At 43.1% G+C, this 14,698-nt stretch overlaps 2 protein-coding genes across 8 annotated transcripts in view; one reads left to right on the top strand and one right to left on the bottom strand.

The window, feature by feature from the left end:
• The window catches only part of ZXDC (ZXD family zinc finger C), a 96,068-nt gene that overhangs the window by 37,141 nt on the left and 44,229 nt on the right, over window positions 1–14,698 (bottom strand). The window lies entirely within an intron of this gene.
• Window positions 1–14,698, top strand: part of CFAP100 (cilia and flagella associated protein 100) — a 49,615-nt gene that overhangs the window by 29,242 nt on the left and 5,675 nt on the right. For all 5 annotated transcript variants that reach the window (XM_059161956.1, XM_059161958.1, XM_059161957.1 and 2 more), the window contains 2 exons: window positions 1,058–1,106; window positions 1,192–1,343. In XM_059161956.1, the coding sequence (XP_059017939.1) occupies window positions 1,058–1,106; window positions 1,192–1,343 (201 nt within the window). The remainder of the gene's footprint in view (window positions 1–1,057; window positions 1,107–1,191; window positions 1,344–14,698) is intronic.

Here is a 14,698-nt window from a genome sequence, read left to right as displayed (position 1 = left end):
CTCTCAGGCACCTTATGGGTCAGCAGTGCCCTGCAGGTGACCTTGGGCAGGTAGCCAGTTCTCTAAGCTGCATGTTCTTCATTTGCCAAATAGACATCAAGTGTTCAGTATGAGCCACAGGTCTGGTGAGTGCTTTGGCTGTTACTGTGACCCTTCTTCTGGGAATTCCTCCAGGGTTCCTCCTCTGGGATCCCACAGAGTCCTGCACTTACCACCTTTCCCTGTCACGTAGGTCAGAGCCTGGAGTCAGGCAGGCCTCAGATTGGGTTCTTATGGGTGGGACCCAGATGCCTCTGGCTATGAGCCTACCCCACCTGCTTCTCAGCCCCCAGAACTGGCACATCCAGGGCAAGGGCCAAGCTGAAGGAGGCCAGGAGGGATGATGAAAGCAGGTTTGGAAGTCGGTTGAGGTTAGGTCCCCTCCAGCAGGGCCTCCTAGGTCCCCATGCTGAGTGCTCAAAGCTCATAGTTTTCCCCCACAACCCTGAGGGCCAACCCAGGATAGTCCTTGCCCCTCTGGGGTTCTCAGGGTCAGGCAGAAGTGGCTTCGAGTATCACAGGATAGCTCTGAGTAGGACCATCAAGGAAAGTGCCAAGGGAAAATCTAGATAGGGGAGGTGGGCAGAAAAGGCCCTGAAGGTTGTTCTTAGAAAAAGAATGATAAATGGGGCGAGGCAACTCTAGCAGTGGAAGCTGTGTGTGCAAAGGTCCTGAGATAGGGTCAGCAACCAGAGAAACAGAAAGAGAGCTGGTAGGAACAGGGGCTGAGTAACTTAAGGGGTAGCAGAGGGAGGTGAGGGGGCAGTAGGAGTTCTATAGGCTCCAGGAAGGAGGCTGAGTTCTATTCTAACTGAAATGACATGAACTAATTGAATTTTGAAACCCTCCCCTAACTGCTGTGTGACATGTATGGGGCCAAGAGGGAAACTAGTGCCCTCTCCAGGTCAGCTGGTGGGAGGAGAGGGGAGGCTTCCCCACTGGGGGTAAAGTAAGACCACCACCAGACCTCTGCCCCCCAGGCTGGACAGCAGTGCCCTGACCTCACATCTCTCTGCAGGTCAAGCTCTATCTCCACCATGTATGAGGATCCAGACAGCGACGGGGAGGTCAGTGGCCCCGCTCTGGGTGGGGCTGCAGAAGCTAGTCCCTCTGTGCTGCCCAGCCAGCCTGCACACGTGGCTCTGGTTGCAGGAGCTGGAGCTGTACTTCACAGATCCCCAGCAGCTCCTGGACATCTTCATGAAGCTGGAAGAGCAAAACCTCTCGCTCATCCAGAACACACAGGAGATGGAAGAGGCCCTGGATGATCTGAACGTCACCCTGAAAAACACACAGATCCGCATGTAGGTCTCCTGCTGGGGCTGATTGGGCGGGAGGAGGAGAGCTTTCTGTCACTGGCTGTCATCCTGGGACCCCCATAGCCACTGGGAGCTGAGCTGTGCAGCCACCCATCCGCCCATCCAGGGCTCTTGCCCTGCGCTAGCTTCCACTTTCTGGAAAGCTCCACTGGAAGCCTGACTCTAGGAAGAGGTCATGCCTTGTTGGGCAGGGGAGCTGGGAGGGTGGAGGGTGGGAAGAGGTCAGGTAGGTGGAGACACATGGGGCTTGTCCCATTTCCACCCAGAGCAGCCTTCAGCCAGCAGGAGGCATCAAGGTATCAAGGAGTTCCCACCCAGGGGGTTTCTGCTGACATGAGGCCCAGCAGGGCTGGGCCATATCAGGCTGGGGCACTAGGTGAGGCTGATCAGGAGCAAGAAATCATCCCTTCACACCCAAACATGGGGTGAGCTCCTATTCTGGGTCAGGCCCAGGTCAAGGTTCTCCAAGGATAAGCAAGGCCTGCTTCATGGAGCTGACATTTGATGGAGACAGACAGGCTCACAGATGTGACTTGTAGATGTGACATGTGCCAGAGGAAAATAGACAGTGATATGAGAAGGAGACTGAAGTGGAGGGAGAGGGCAGGGTTCCGGGGGAAAGCATCATTTGACCCAGGCACTTCCTGAGCATGGGAAGCTGCACAGACATCTGGTGGAAGAGGGTCCAGGCAGAGGCAGAACAGGGGTAAAGACTTAAGGCATGGGAAGCTGCACAGACATCTGGTGGAAGAGGGTCCAGGCAGAGGCAGAACAGGAGCAAAGACTTAAGGTGGAAGCCAGCCCAAGGCTTTGATGCCCCCTAGGAAGTCGTGTTCCTCATGGATGAATATCTATGTCTTGTTGGCTCATGTCCTGCCATGGAGAATCTCCTGCCCAGAGTCTCCCGCAGGTGATGCAAAACCACCAGCACGCTCAGGCAAGACTGTGTCTCCTAGAAAGCTGGGAGTCACCCTGAAAAATACTCAGTTCCACATATAAGTCTCCTGCCAGGGCTGACCGGGTGGGGAGAGGGAAGGGTTCCATCATTGGTGTTTTTCAGGGTGACTCCCTTCCAACTCAGAGAGAGAGAGAGAGATGAGCTGCGGAGATGCAGGCAGACTCCTAGGTTCCAGGAACCAGGCAACATAACACACACACAAACACACATGCAGAGCAGAATCCTGGAGATGAGCTCCAGTTGCTGGTCTTTAGCCAGCTGAGCTGTCCTTGAGCACCAGTACTTTATTATTTCCAGGAGAGTCATGGCCTGTATGCATTAACTGTCATAAACTCATCTGCCCTATCTGGGCAAGAAAAGAAAAGAAGATGTATATATATACTTTTCTGAATAGGCCTGTATCTATTGAGGAAATCAAGACAATTTTTTTATTATGCTGGTCACCATACAGTATGTCATTGTTTTTTAATGTAGTGTTCCTTGATTCATTGCTTGCATGTAACACCCAGTGCTCCATGCAATACACACCCTCCTTAATACCCATCACTGGGCTAACCCATCTCCCCACCCCTCTCCCCTGAGCCAATAATTAATAACCTTCAAAACAGAAAGCACCAGACCCAGACGGGTTTACTGGCAAATTTTACCAAATATTTAAGGAAGAAATTTTGCCAATTCACTACAATCTCTTCCAAAAGACAGAAACAGAGGGAATACTTTCTAACTCATTCTGTAAGACCAGCATTAACCTAATTCCAAAACCAGGCAAAGATCACAAGAAAAGGAAATGACAGACCAGTATTTCTCAGGGACACAGATGTAAAAATCCTCAACAAAATATTAGCAAATTGAATGGAACAATGTATAAACAGAATTGTACATCATGATCAAGTGGAATTTTTCCAGGGTATGCAAGGCTGTCTCAATGTTTGAAAATCAATTAATGTAATCCATCATATCAACAAGCTAAAGAAGAAAAATTACATGATTATATCAATAGATCCAGAAAAAGCATTAGATAAAATCTAACATCCATTCATAATAAAAGCTCTCAGTTAACTAGGAATAGAGAGCTTCCTGAACTTGATAAAGAATATCTACAAAGGCTTACAGCTAATATCATACTTCAAGTTTTCCCACTAAGATCAAGAACAAAAGCAGGGATATCTTCCTCTTTAGTTTTCTTTCAGTTAGCAAAAACAGGTACTAATGAAGATGTTTCATAAAAGGGAAGTGGGGTAATACAAAGTTTAGAAAAGCAGAAATACCTGTATACAGATGGGGAAGAAAGAAATAAAGCTTTTTGGCAGATGACATGTAGAGAATCTCAAAGAATCAACCAAAAACTCCTGGACTAGTAGACCATTATGGCAAAGTTACAGAATACAGAGTTACTAGACAAAACTTCATTTCCTATGTACTAACAATGAACAAGTGGAATTTGAAGTTGAAAACATAATACCATTTTCATTAGCACCCTCAAAAAAGAAATGCTTACATATAAAACTAACAAGGGGCACCTGGGTGGCTCAGTTGGCTAGGCATCCAACTCAACTCAGCTCAGGTCATGATCTCAGGATCATGAGATCGAGCCCCGATTTGGGCTCCCCTCTGAGCATGGAGCCCGCTTAAGATTCCCTTTCCCTCTCCCTTTGCCCCTCCTTGCCCCTGCCTCACTTGCTCAATATCTCTCTCTAAAAAATAAAATAAAATAAAATAAAAATAAAATAAAATAAAATAAAAAATAAAACTAACAAAATATGTACAAGATTTATATTAGGCAAAATGCAAAATTCTGATGATGGATCAAATCATTAAAAAGAGCTAGTTCATGTTTATAGGTAAAGAAATTCAGTATTGTCAAGATATCAGTTCATCCCAACTTGATCTATAGAGTTAGCACAATCCCAATGGAAATCCAACTAGTTATCGTGTGGATACTGCCAAACTGATATAGGGAGACAAAAGACCCAGAATAGTCAACACATTATTAAAGGAAAAGAACAAAGTTGGAGGACTGACACTACCCAACTTCAAGACTTACTATGAAGCTACAGTAATCAAGCGCTGTGTTATTTGCAAATAAATCAGTGGAACAGAATAGAAAGCTCAGAAGCAGATCACATAAATATAGTCAACTAATCTCTGACAAAGGGGCAAAGTCTATACAATGGAGCAAAGATAGACTTTTCAAAAAAAAAAAATGGTGCTGGGACAACTGGACATCCACACACAAAATAATGAATTGAGACATAGACTTTACATCTTTCATAAAAAACTAGCTCAAAGTGGATCATCGACCTAAGAGTAAAATGCAAAACGATAAAACTCCTGGAAGATAACATAGGGGCAAATCTAGGTGACCTTGGGTCTGGTGATGTTTAGACACAATCCCAAAGTGATAAACTAGATTCTATGAATGTTAACAATTCTGCTCTATGAAAGATAAGAGAATGAGAAGACAAGTCGCAGGCTGGGAGAAAATATCTGTGAAATACAAATCTGATAAAGAACTGTTATCCAAAATATACAAAGAAGTCTTAAAATTTAACAATAAAAAATGAATAATATGATTAAAAATGGGCCAAAGACCTGAACAGACACTTCATCAAAGAATAGATAAAGATGGCAAATAATCATATGAAAAGATATTCAACATCAAATGTCATTAAGGAATTGCAACTTAAACCAATAAGATACTAATATCTACACCTATTCCAATGGCCCAAATCCAAAAGACTAACAGCACCAAATGCTGGTGAGGATGCAGAACAACAGGAACTCTCAGCCATGGCTGGAGGGAATGCAGAATGGGACAGCCCCTTTGGAAGACAGTTTCTTAAAAAGATAAACATACTCTTGCCATATGATCCAGCAAGCACACTCCATGGTATTTACCCAAAGGAGTTAAAAACTTATGTCTACACAAAACCTGTATATAGATGTTTATGGCAGCTTTGCTCATAATTGCCAAAACTTGGAAGCAACCGAGATGTCCTTCGGTAGGTGAATGGATAAACAAACTTGGCACATTCCAGCGAGGGTGTATCATTCAGTGCCCCCTCCCAAATGAGCTATTAAGCCATGGAAAGACAGGGAGGAATATTAACACCATATTACTAAGTGAAAGAAGGCTTTTTGGAAAGGCTACAACTGTATGTTTCCAGCTGTAGGACATCCTAGAAAAGGAAAACTATGGAGATGATGAAAGGACTGGTGGTTGCCAGGGCTTGGGGGGAAGGAAGGATAAGTAAGTGAAGCACAAAGGATCTTTAGGGCAATGAAATGACTCTGTATGATACCCCTAATGATGGATACATGTCATTATACATTTCTCCAAACCCATGGAATGCACAACACTAAGAGTGGACCTTCATGGAAGCTATTGGCTTTGGGTGATAATGATGTGTCAGTGTACTTTCATTGATTGTAACAAATGTATGTTGATGGTGAGGGAAGGCAGGTGTGAGGAGAGAATATTTAGGAAAGCTCTGTACCTTCTGCCCAATTTTGCCATGAACCTAAAACTGCTTTTAAAGTTGAAGTCTCTATTAAAAACTTATACTACAACGAATGAGAAGTCTGTTCCAACATTGGAAGAGTGGCTGTATTAGAGACAACATACATAAAAAAAAAAAAATTCCCAGGATTCTTCACGGCAAAATTATTCATAATAGGCAAGAACAAGAAACAGCCCACATGCTGGGGGCACCTGGGTGGATCAGCTGTTTAAGTGTCTGACTGTCGATTTCAGCTCAGGTCATGTTCTCAGGGTTGAGATGAAGCCCCACATCAGGCTCTGTGCTGCTCTATGGAGTCTGCTTAGGATTCTCTCTCTCTCTCTGCCCCTCTCCCTGTCATGCTTTTTTGTTTGCTCACTCTTTCTAAAATAAATAAAATTTTAAAAAGAAAAGAAAACAAACAGCCTGCATGCCCACAGCAGGGAAGCAGACAAGCCGTGTGCATGCTGTAACAAATGACTGCACACAGAGTGCCTTACAACAGATGTGTCCCTTACAGTCCTCAAGACCAGAATTCCAAAATGGGTCTTCCCAGGCTAGAATCAAGGCACCAACAGGACTTGATTCGTCTCTGGAGGTTGAAAGGGAGATCTTTTTGTTACCTCTTCCAGTTTCCAGAGGCCACCATGACTCCTTAAATTTTCAAACCAGCAATGCCAGCTGAGTCTTTCCCACACCCCCTCACTCTTGACTCTCTTTCCTGCCTCGCTCCTCCATTTATAAGGATGTGTATGATGACACTGGGCCCGACCAGACAACCCAGGTTCATTTCCCCATCTCCAGGTCAGCTGGTTGGCAGCCTTCATCGCATCTGCCGCCTTTGTTCTCCCTTGCCAAGTAGTATAATATATTCACAGGGTCCTGGGATTAGGGTGTGGTCATGTAAAGGGGCCATTACACACTATAGAAATCTACTCAGCAGTAAAAAAGGAACAAGCTGTTAACACAGGCAACAATGCGGACAAACCTTACACACACTGCGTGGAAAGAAGCCAGACTGACTGTATTATTCATGTGAAATGTTAGAACCAGCTGTATTGGTTATCGGTTGCTGCATAACAAATCATCCCAAAACTTGGTGGCTTAATATAACACACATTTATTTCACCCTTTCTGCGGATCAGGAATCTGGGTTCAGCTGGGCCGGCTCCTCTGCTCCGGAGCCTCTCATGGATTGCTGCCCAGGTGGCAGCTGGGCTGCGGTCATTCCAAGACTGCACTTGGGGAAGGAGCCACACTCCAGCTCATTCACGGGCTGCTGGCAGGATCTGATTCCTTGCTGGCTGTAGGCCAGAGCCTATCCTCAGTCTCTTGCCACATGGGCTCTCTGATACAGCAGCTTGCTGCTTCAAAGTGTACAAGCCAAAAAGCCAACAGAGTGAGTCTGCTAGCAAGATGGAAGTCATGATCTTATGTAAACTAATCACAGAAGCGACATCCCATTCCACATGGGTTAGAAGCAAGCCGCTGGGCTCAGCCCACATTCCAGGGTGTGAATACCTTTGAGGAGGCAGGTGTCACTAAGGGTCATTTTAGAGGTTTGCTCATAAGGGAAAAAAAAATGGAGACATCAGCCGATTGGGTGCCTGTGCCTGGGGAAGGTGGGGGGAGTTCATACAAAAGGGCATGAAGAAATGTTGGGGTGATGGAAATGATCACTGTCCTGATCATGTTAGTCCTTACATCAGTGTATAAGTTTGTCAAATCTCATCAAATGCTACACAGAACGGGTGCATGTTGTGATATGTAAATTAAATCTCAATAACAGTATTATTGAAGGCTAACTTTGTCACTTGCCTTGCATTGACTGGGTGCATAAGGGCTGTAGGACGAGCCATGTCCTCCCTCCCTGGTGGAGAGAACAGCATCATTCATTCTTGGCCAGAGACGACTGGTGTGAAGTGGGTGAGACACCCAGGGCACAATATTTAGAGAGGTGCATGTGTGACCCCAAGGGTGAGCACTTCCTTGAATTTTCTACACTGGGTCCTAGCCCCATTTTCTGCCTGCCTTGCTGTGATCTGTTTGAGATGCTCACTCCACAGTTCCTCCAGTTGAGGACCAAGGGGAGCCAGCCCAGGAAGATGGACCCCTGGATACAGAAGGGAGCACAAGGACCTCAGGACAGCCTGCAGTAAGCTGCAGAGCCTGAACACCAGCATCAGCTTGGCACTTCCAGCAGCCAGAGAGGTGACGGGACCCAGGAGAAGAATGAGCAGAGAAGCCCAACCCAACACTTCCCAGATTCTGCCACATTGACCAAAAGAACAGAAAAGAGAAATTAAGCCTGAATCCCTTCCTGGAAACCATGCAAAACTTCCTCCAGGAAAACCCAACCCAGCCAGTTAGTTGGAAAAGGAACAGGAAGCAACTCAGACTCTCTGTTCCTGCAGTGAGCCAGGGGTGGAAATGAGGATTGGTCTTGCAACAGCCAGAGCCCAGAGAGCAAGGCAAGCCACACGGAAGGGACCACGAGCTCCAGAAAGCACATTCCAATGCTGACCTCAGGCTAAGGTGAGACCTTGTGTGGGCTAAGTCTTGGTAGCCATGCTAGACACCTGCAACCAAGGCTGCCCCTCAGACATGAGTTCCATGGCTCAGAGGAAATGCAGCCTGCATCTCCGCCTCCAGCCCAGGTTCCATCTGGACGCATGATCAAAATGGCACAACTCCTCTGAAGTCCCTGTTATTGAACTTGCACCTATGTGCAGCTCAAAGGACACACAAACAGGAAAATGTCACCATAAACATGAGAAGAAACATTCATTAAGGGATGTGTGTGAGAAATTGAAGTAAATGTAGATCCTGAAGAATTGGGACAGACATCTTAATTCCTCCCAAGAAGCTGCACCCCTGCTGCTAGAGAGGCAGATCTGGGTGCAGACAAGCCCACAGGAGGTCAAGACCACAATGAGGACTGGATGCAGCCTGCCATCAAGTGGGCAAGGGGAACCATGTTAAGCTGGGGACAGCTCCGAGAACTTTAAGGGAAAGGATAAGGAGATGAAGCGATAGGACCCCAGGAGGCCATGTGCAGGGCACATGTGGAAGGAATTCCAGGACATGGCTGCACACGGAATGGAGGAGCAAAAGCTAGTGTAGTGACGGGTGAAGGTTTCCCTGTGCTGAAGCAAAGACCAGGCCCACATGCAGGGAGACGGGCTCACACTACACACCTCCTACAGGGTTTAAGAGTGAGCAGAACAAGCCACAGTATCAAAGCAGACAATGAAAATGAACAAAAAGCCAGGCACTCAGGGGGTGCCTGGGTGGCTAGCTCGGGTAAGTGTCCAACTCTTGATTTGGGGTCAGGTCATGATCTCAGAGTTATGAGATTGAGCCCCAAGTCTGGGCATGGAGTCTGCTTAAGATGTTCTCTCTCTCCCTCTCTCTCTCATTCCTCCTCTGCCCCACCCCACCTCAAAAAAAGTAAAATAAAATTAAAAGCCCAGGTACCCATATAGGAACCAGAACTAAGTATGTGTCACCTGTTTCCTCCAGGATGCTAAATGCTGGGCAGGGTCTAGCAGAGCACTGCTCTTGAGTTTGTGGAGGCAAAGGGGGTCTCTATTTCTTTTCCTTTTTCAATGTGATAAAATCCACATAACACAAAATTTACCATCTTAACCACTTGCAAGTGTCTGGTTCAGTGGTATGAAGTACCTTTACATTGTGCAGCCAACCCCACTGTCCAACTCTCTGCTCTTTTCATCTTGTAAAACTGAAACTCTATCCCTGTTACTAATATCTCTCCATTCTCCTGGTGTTGACTACTCTGAGTACCTCCTAGTAGTAGGATCATACAATATTTGACTTTTTGTAACTGGCTTATTTCACTTAATGCCTTCAAGTTTCATTCATGGGGTAGCATGTGTCAGAGTTTCCTTCCTTTTTAAGGTTAAATAATACTCCTTTTATGTCTAGACATTGTTTCTCCATACATCCATCATGTTCACTTGGTGGCTTCCACATTTTAGCAACTATGAATAATGCTGCTGTCAACATGGGTGTTCTTCTGCAAGGCTCTGTTTTCAATTCTTCTTGGTATATTCCCAAAAGCACAATTGCCAGGGCATACAGTATTTCTGTTTTTAACTTTGGGATGCTATTGCAAGTGGAATTGTTTGGATGCTATTGTAAATGAGACGGTTTTTGTTTTCCTTTTCAAAAGTGTTCATTATTTGTATATAGAACTGCATTTCATTGACTTTGTTGACTTTGTTTCCTGCTACTTTGCTGAATTCATTTAATTCTAATAGCTTTGTTGTGGAGTCTTTAGGGTTTTCTTCATAGAAGATGATATCATCTGCAAAGAACTCATTTTACTTCTTTTCCAACTTGAATGATTTTCTTTCTTTTTCTTGCTTCATCACTCTGAATGGAACTTCCAGTACTATGTTGAGTAGAAGTGGTGAATGCAGGCATCCTTACCCTCTGATCTTAGAGGAAAATCCTCCAGACTTTCACCACTCAGTATGATGTTTGCTGTGGGCTTTTCAGATACGGCTTTTATTATATGGAGGCTGTTTCCGTCTCCCTATTTTTTTTTTTTTTTAAGATTTTATTTGACAGGCAGAGATCACAAGAAGGCAGAGAGGCAGGGGGAAAGAGAGGAGGAAGCAGGCTCCCCGCCGAGCAGAGAGCCTGATGTGGGGCTCGATTCCAGGACCCTGGGATCATGACCTGAGCCAAAGGCAGAGGCTTTAACCCACAGAGCCACTCAGGTGCCCCGGTATTAGATTTTTGATTACTGATTCAATCTTCTTACTGGTTATAGGCCTATTCAGATTTTCTATTTCTACATGATTTAATCCTTTTTTTTTTTTTTAAGATTTTATTTATTTATTGAGGGAAAGCAAGTGAGAGAGAGAGAGAGTGCACGAACTTGGGGGAAGGACAGTTGCAGGAGAGAGAAACACAGACTCTCCACTGGGCAGGGAGCCTGATATGAGGCTTGATCCCAGGACCCCGGAATCATGACCTGAGCCAAAGACAGACGCTTAACCGACTGAGCCACTCAGATACCCCTACATGATTAAGTCTTGGTAGATTTTGTGTTTCTAGAAATTTGTCAGTTTTATCCAAGTTGTCCAGATTGGAGGCACACAGCTGATAGTGCTCTCTCCTAATCCTCCTTATTTCTGTAGGATCAGTAGTGATATTCCCACTTTCATTCTCATTTTAGTAACTTCAGTTATTTTCCTTAGTCAAGCAAGCTAAGGGTTTGTCATTTTTGTCATTTTCTTTTTGAAAAACTCATTGTTTTTCTATTCTCTAATTTTTTAAATTTTTTGCTTTTCTCTAATTTTTTACTAATTATTTCCTTCTACTAGCTTCAGGTTGAATTTTTTCTTCTTTAACTAGAAATTCCTTAAGTTGTAAAGTTGGGTTGTTAGTTTAACTCTTTTTAAAATATAAGTTTTGCCATCGTAAATACTCCCTTTAGCACCATAAATTTTGCTGTGCATCCCACAAGTTTTGCTCTGTTGTGTTCTCAGGTTTCTTCATCTCTATTTTTTTCTAATTTCCCTTATGATTTCTTTTTTGGTCCACATGTTGTTTTAAAATGTGTTTTTTAATTTCTAGAAATTTGTGAAATTTTCTAGTTTTGCTTTTGTTAACAATTTCTAACTTCATCCAGTTGTTGACAGAGAAGTCTGTATAATATCTATCTTTTTAAAGATCTATTGAGACTTAGTTTGTGGCCCTAATATTTGAGACAGCCTGAAAAATGCCCCATTTGCCCTTGAGAGTATATGCTTCTGTTGTTGGGTAGAGTTTTCTGTGTATGTCTGTTAAACCTAGTTGGTGTATTGCAATGCTTAAGTCTTCTTTTTCCTAATTGCTTACTCGTTCACTATTGCAAGGTAGGTAATGAAGTCTCTAACTATTATTATAGAATTAGTTTTCCCTTCCATCTGTAAATTTCAGCTTCAAATATTTTGGTATTCTGTCATTCAGTGCATAAATACTTATTATTGTTATATTTTCTTATTGTATTAGACATTTATTAATATATAAGGTCCTTCTTTGTCTCTGATGAATTTTTCTGTCTGATCCTAGTATTGCTACCCTTGCTCTCTCTTTTGGTTACTATTTGCATGGAATATCTTTTCCCATCCTTTCATTTTCAACACTTTTGTGTCTTTGGGTCTCAAGTGAGGCTCTTGCAGACAGCATATAGTTGAATCATCTGTTATCCATTCTGCCAGTCTGTCTTTTGATTGGAAAATTTAGCCCACTTACATTTAAAGTAATTAATGATATGGTGGGATTTCCGTCATTGTACTTTTTGTCTACTATATGCCTTATAGTTTTTGCCCCTCATATCCTGCAATACTGTTTTCTTTGTGTTTAGCTGGTTGTGGTGAAATATCTAAATTCCTTTCTCTTTCCCTTTTGTGTATATCCTATAGCTGTTTTCTTTGTGGCTACCATGAGGATTATATTTAATATCCAGGGTTGTTAACACTCAAATTTGAATCTATACCACCTTAATTTCTAACATACAGAAACTCTACTCCCTTACAGTTCCATCATCATCTTTTTGGTTGCGGATGTCACAACCTTGTTTCCATACATTGTGTGCTCTAAAACATAAACTAAAAATTATTTTAAATGTATTAGTCTCCAAAATCATGTAGAAAACAGTTACAAACTAGTATTGCTACCCTTGCTCTTTTCCTTCCCTTGCTCTAATTACAAACCAGTGTTACATTTCTGCTAGCTTTTAAAATTGCCAACATTATACCTTTATTGAGATTATTAGTCTGTCATAGGGCTTTAATTTACTGTCTTGATTTCGTTTCACTGTGCAGCACTTCCCTGAGCATTTCTGGCAGGGCAGGTCTCATGGGGATGAACTCCTTCGTTTTTGTTCATTGGGGAATCTCTTAGCTTCTCCCTCACTTTTAAAGGACAGTTTTGCCAGATACAGAATCCTTGGCTAACAGGTTTTTCTTCCCCTCCGAGCACTTCAACTATATCAGCCTTCCGACCACCAAAGTTTCTAATGAGAAATCTGCTGATAATCATATTGAAGATCCTCTGTGTAAAATGATTTGCTTCTCTTTTGCAGCTTTCAAAGTTTTCTGGCTTTGGCTTTTGGTTATCCTGTAATAGTTTGATTATAGTAATGTCTCAGTGTGGGGCTCTTCTATTTCCTTTTACTTGGAGCTCCTTGAGCTTCTTGGATGCTTATATTCATGCCTTTCATTAATTTTAGAATTTTCATCTATTTTTCTTCGAATCATCTCCCTGCCCCCTTTTCTCTTTCCTTTCTGGGACTCCTATGGTGCATATATTGATCCTCTTGATGGCGTCCCACTGGTTTGTCAGGGTCTGTTTGCTTTTTTCAATCTTTTTCTTTCTGTTCCTCAGCCTTGATAGTTTCCATTGTCCTATCTTCAAGATCACTAATTCTTTCTTCTCCCTGCTCAGATAAGCCTTTAAATACCTCTAGTGAATTTTTAATTTCCCTGCTCCATTGTGGTTTTTTTTTTTTTTTAATAAGAAATTTGTGGGTTGTCTCTATGTTGAGACTCCTCCTGCAAGTGTAAATGTAGGTCTTTTCTGAGACTTTCCCTGGGCATGCAGGGTCACTTTCTAATTTTTTCCATATATGCTGTTGTTTTTGCATGTCCTCAGTCTTTAAGATCTGGCTCTCCAAGGGGGAAAAAGTAAAAAATGGAGAAAGGAAAAAGCATTGGCCCTTTAAATCCCCTGAAAGTCAAGTGGGGGATTACGGGGTTGCTTGAAACAAGGGCTGCCTGCCTATTTGTCTGTACCTCTGTGGTCAGAAGCACCAATCAGGGATCAGGGCACAGTTCCCCAACATTTTGGAGGACAAGGTCCTTTTTTGCCCACCCTAGCTCCAACAGGCTGTGTGCTAGTTGCTCCAGAAAACCTGAACAGCTGCCTACCACATGGCTGGGAGTGATGGCTGGGCAAGTGTTACTATGCTTAGAGCTGAAATGGAGGGAAATTAACCACAATTACTGTCCAAGCCTTTCCCCGGAAGTTGCAAGCTTTCAATAGACTCCAGAGTTCCAAGATGGCTATATAAGATAGGTTCTGCAATCACTGTCTGGTGGGGAGACAGATTTATGGTGCTCCTACTCTGCCATCTTTCTCTATTTCAAAATTTTTAATTTTTGTTCTTTTTCCTGCTATTTCTGCAGGAATATGGTAACTCCTTCTCTTTTGCTTGGTCTTTTGAATGAACTTTATTCCTATTTGGTGGTGTTTGCTTTTTATTTATTTATATATTTTTTAATACTAAGCTTTCTGGCTATATGTCCCCAGGCATTTATTAAGAGATCATCTTGTTACCTTTCAAAAACTTTTTATAACTTCTGCAATTCAGTCCAACAGCTTTAAGAAAATTTCATACGTATAAATCTATAAACATAGAATAGTATCATGAGTCCCCAGGGTCCCATCGCTAGCTTCAGCAGTGATCAACTCATAGCTAATATCCTTTTACCTAGATTCCACCAACTTCTCCACCGCCCATATTATTTCAGAGCAAAGGCATGTATCATGTCATCTGTAAATATGCCAGTCGATATCTCTAAAAAGATATGGATTCTTTAACATAATCACCATATGATCATCACATTTAGAAAAACCAGTAATCCTTAATATTAAATATTCATAATCCATAAATGATTGGAGTTTTTAAACTTTGTTTGAATGAGAATCTAAGTAAGATTATGCTCTTCAATATTTGTTGTGTCATTAAATCCCTTTCGGTCTATAGGTTCCCTCTCCAGCTTCTTGTCCCCCTGCAGTCCAGGTATTGAAGAGACGAGGTCACTTTTCCAGCACTGAAGTGCTTCTTAGACTCTTTGTACACTGGA

Source organism: Mustela lutreola, chromosome 2 (assembly GCF_030435805.1).
Source record: "Mustela lutreola isolate mMusLut2 chromosome 2, mMusLut2.pri, whole genome shotgun sequence".
Classification (NCBI taxonomy): domain Eukaryota; kingdom Metazoa; phylum Chordata; class Mammalia; order Carnivora; family Mustelidae; genus Mustela; species Mustela lutreola.
This window is presented reverse-complemented; position numbering and strand designations above follow the sequence as displayed.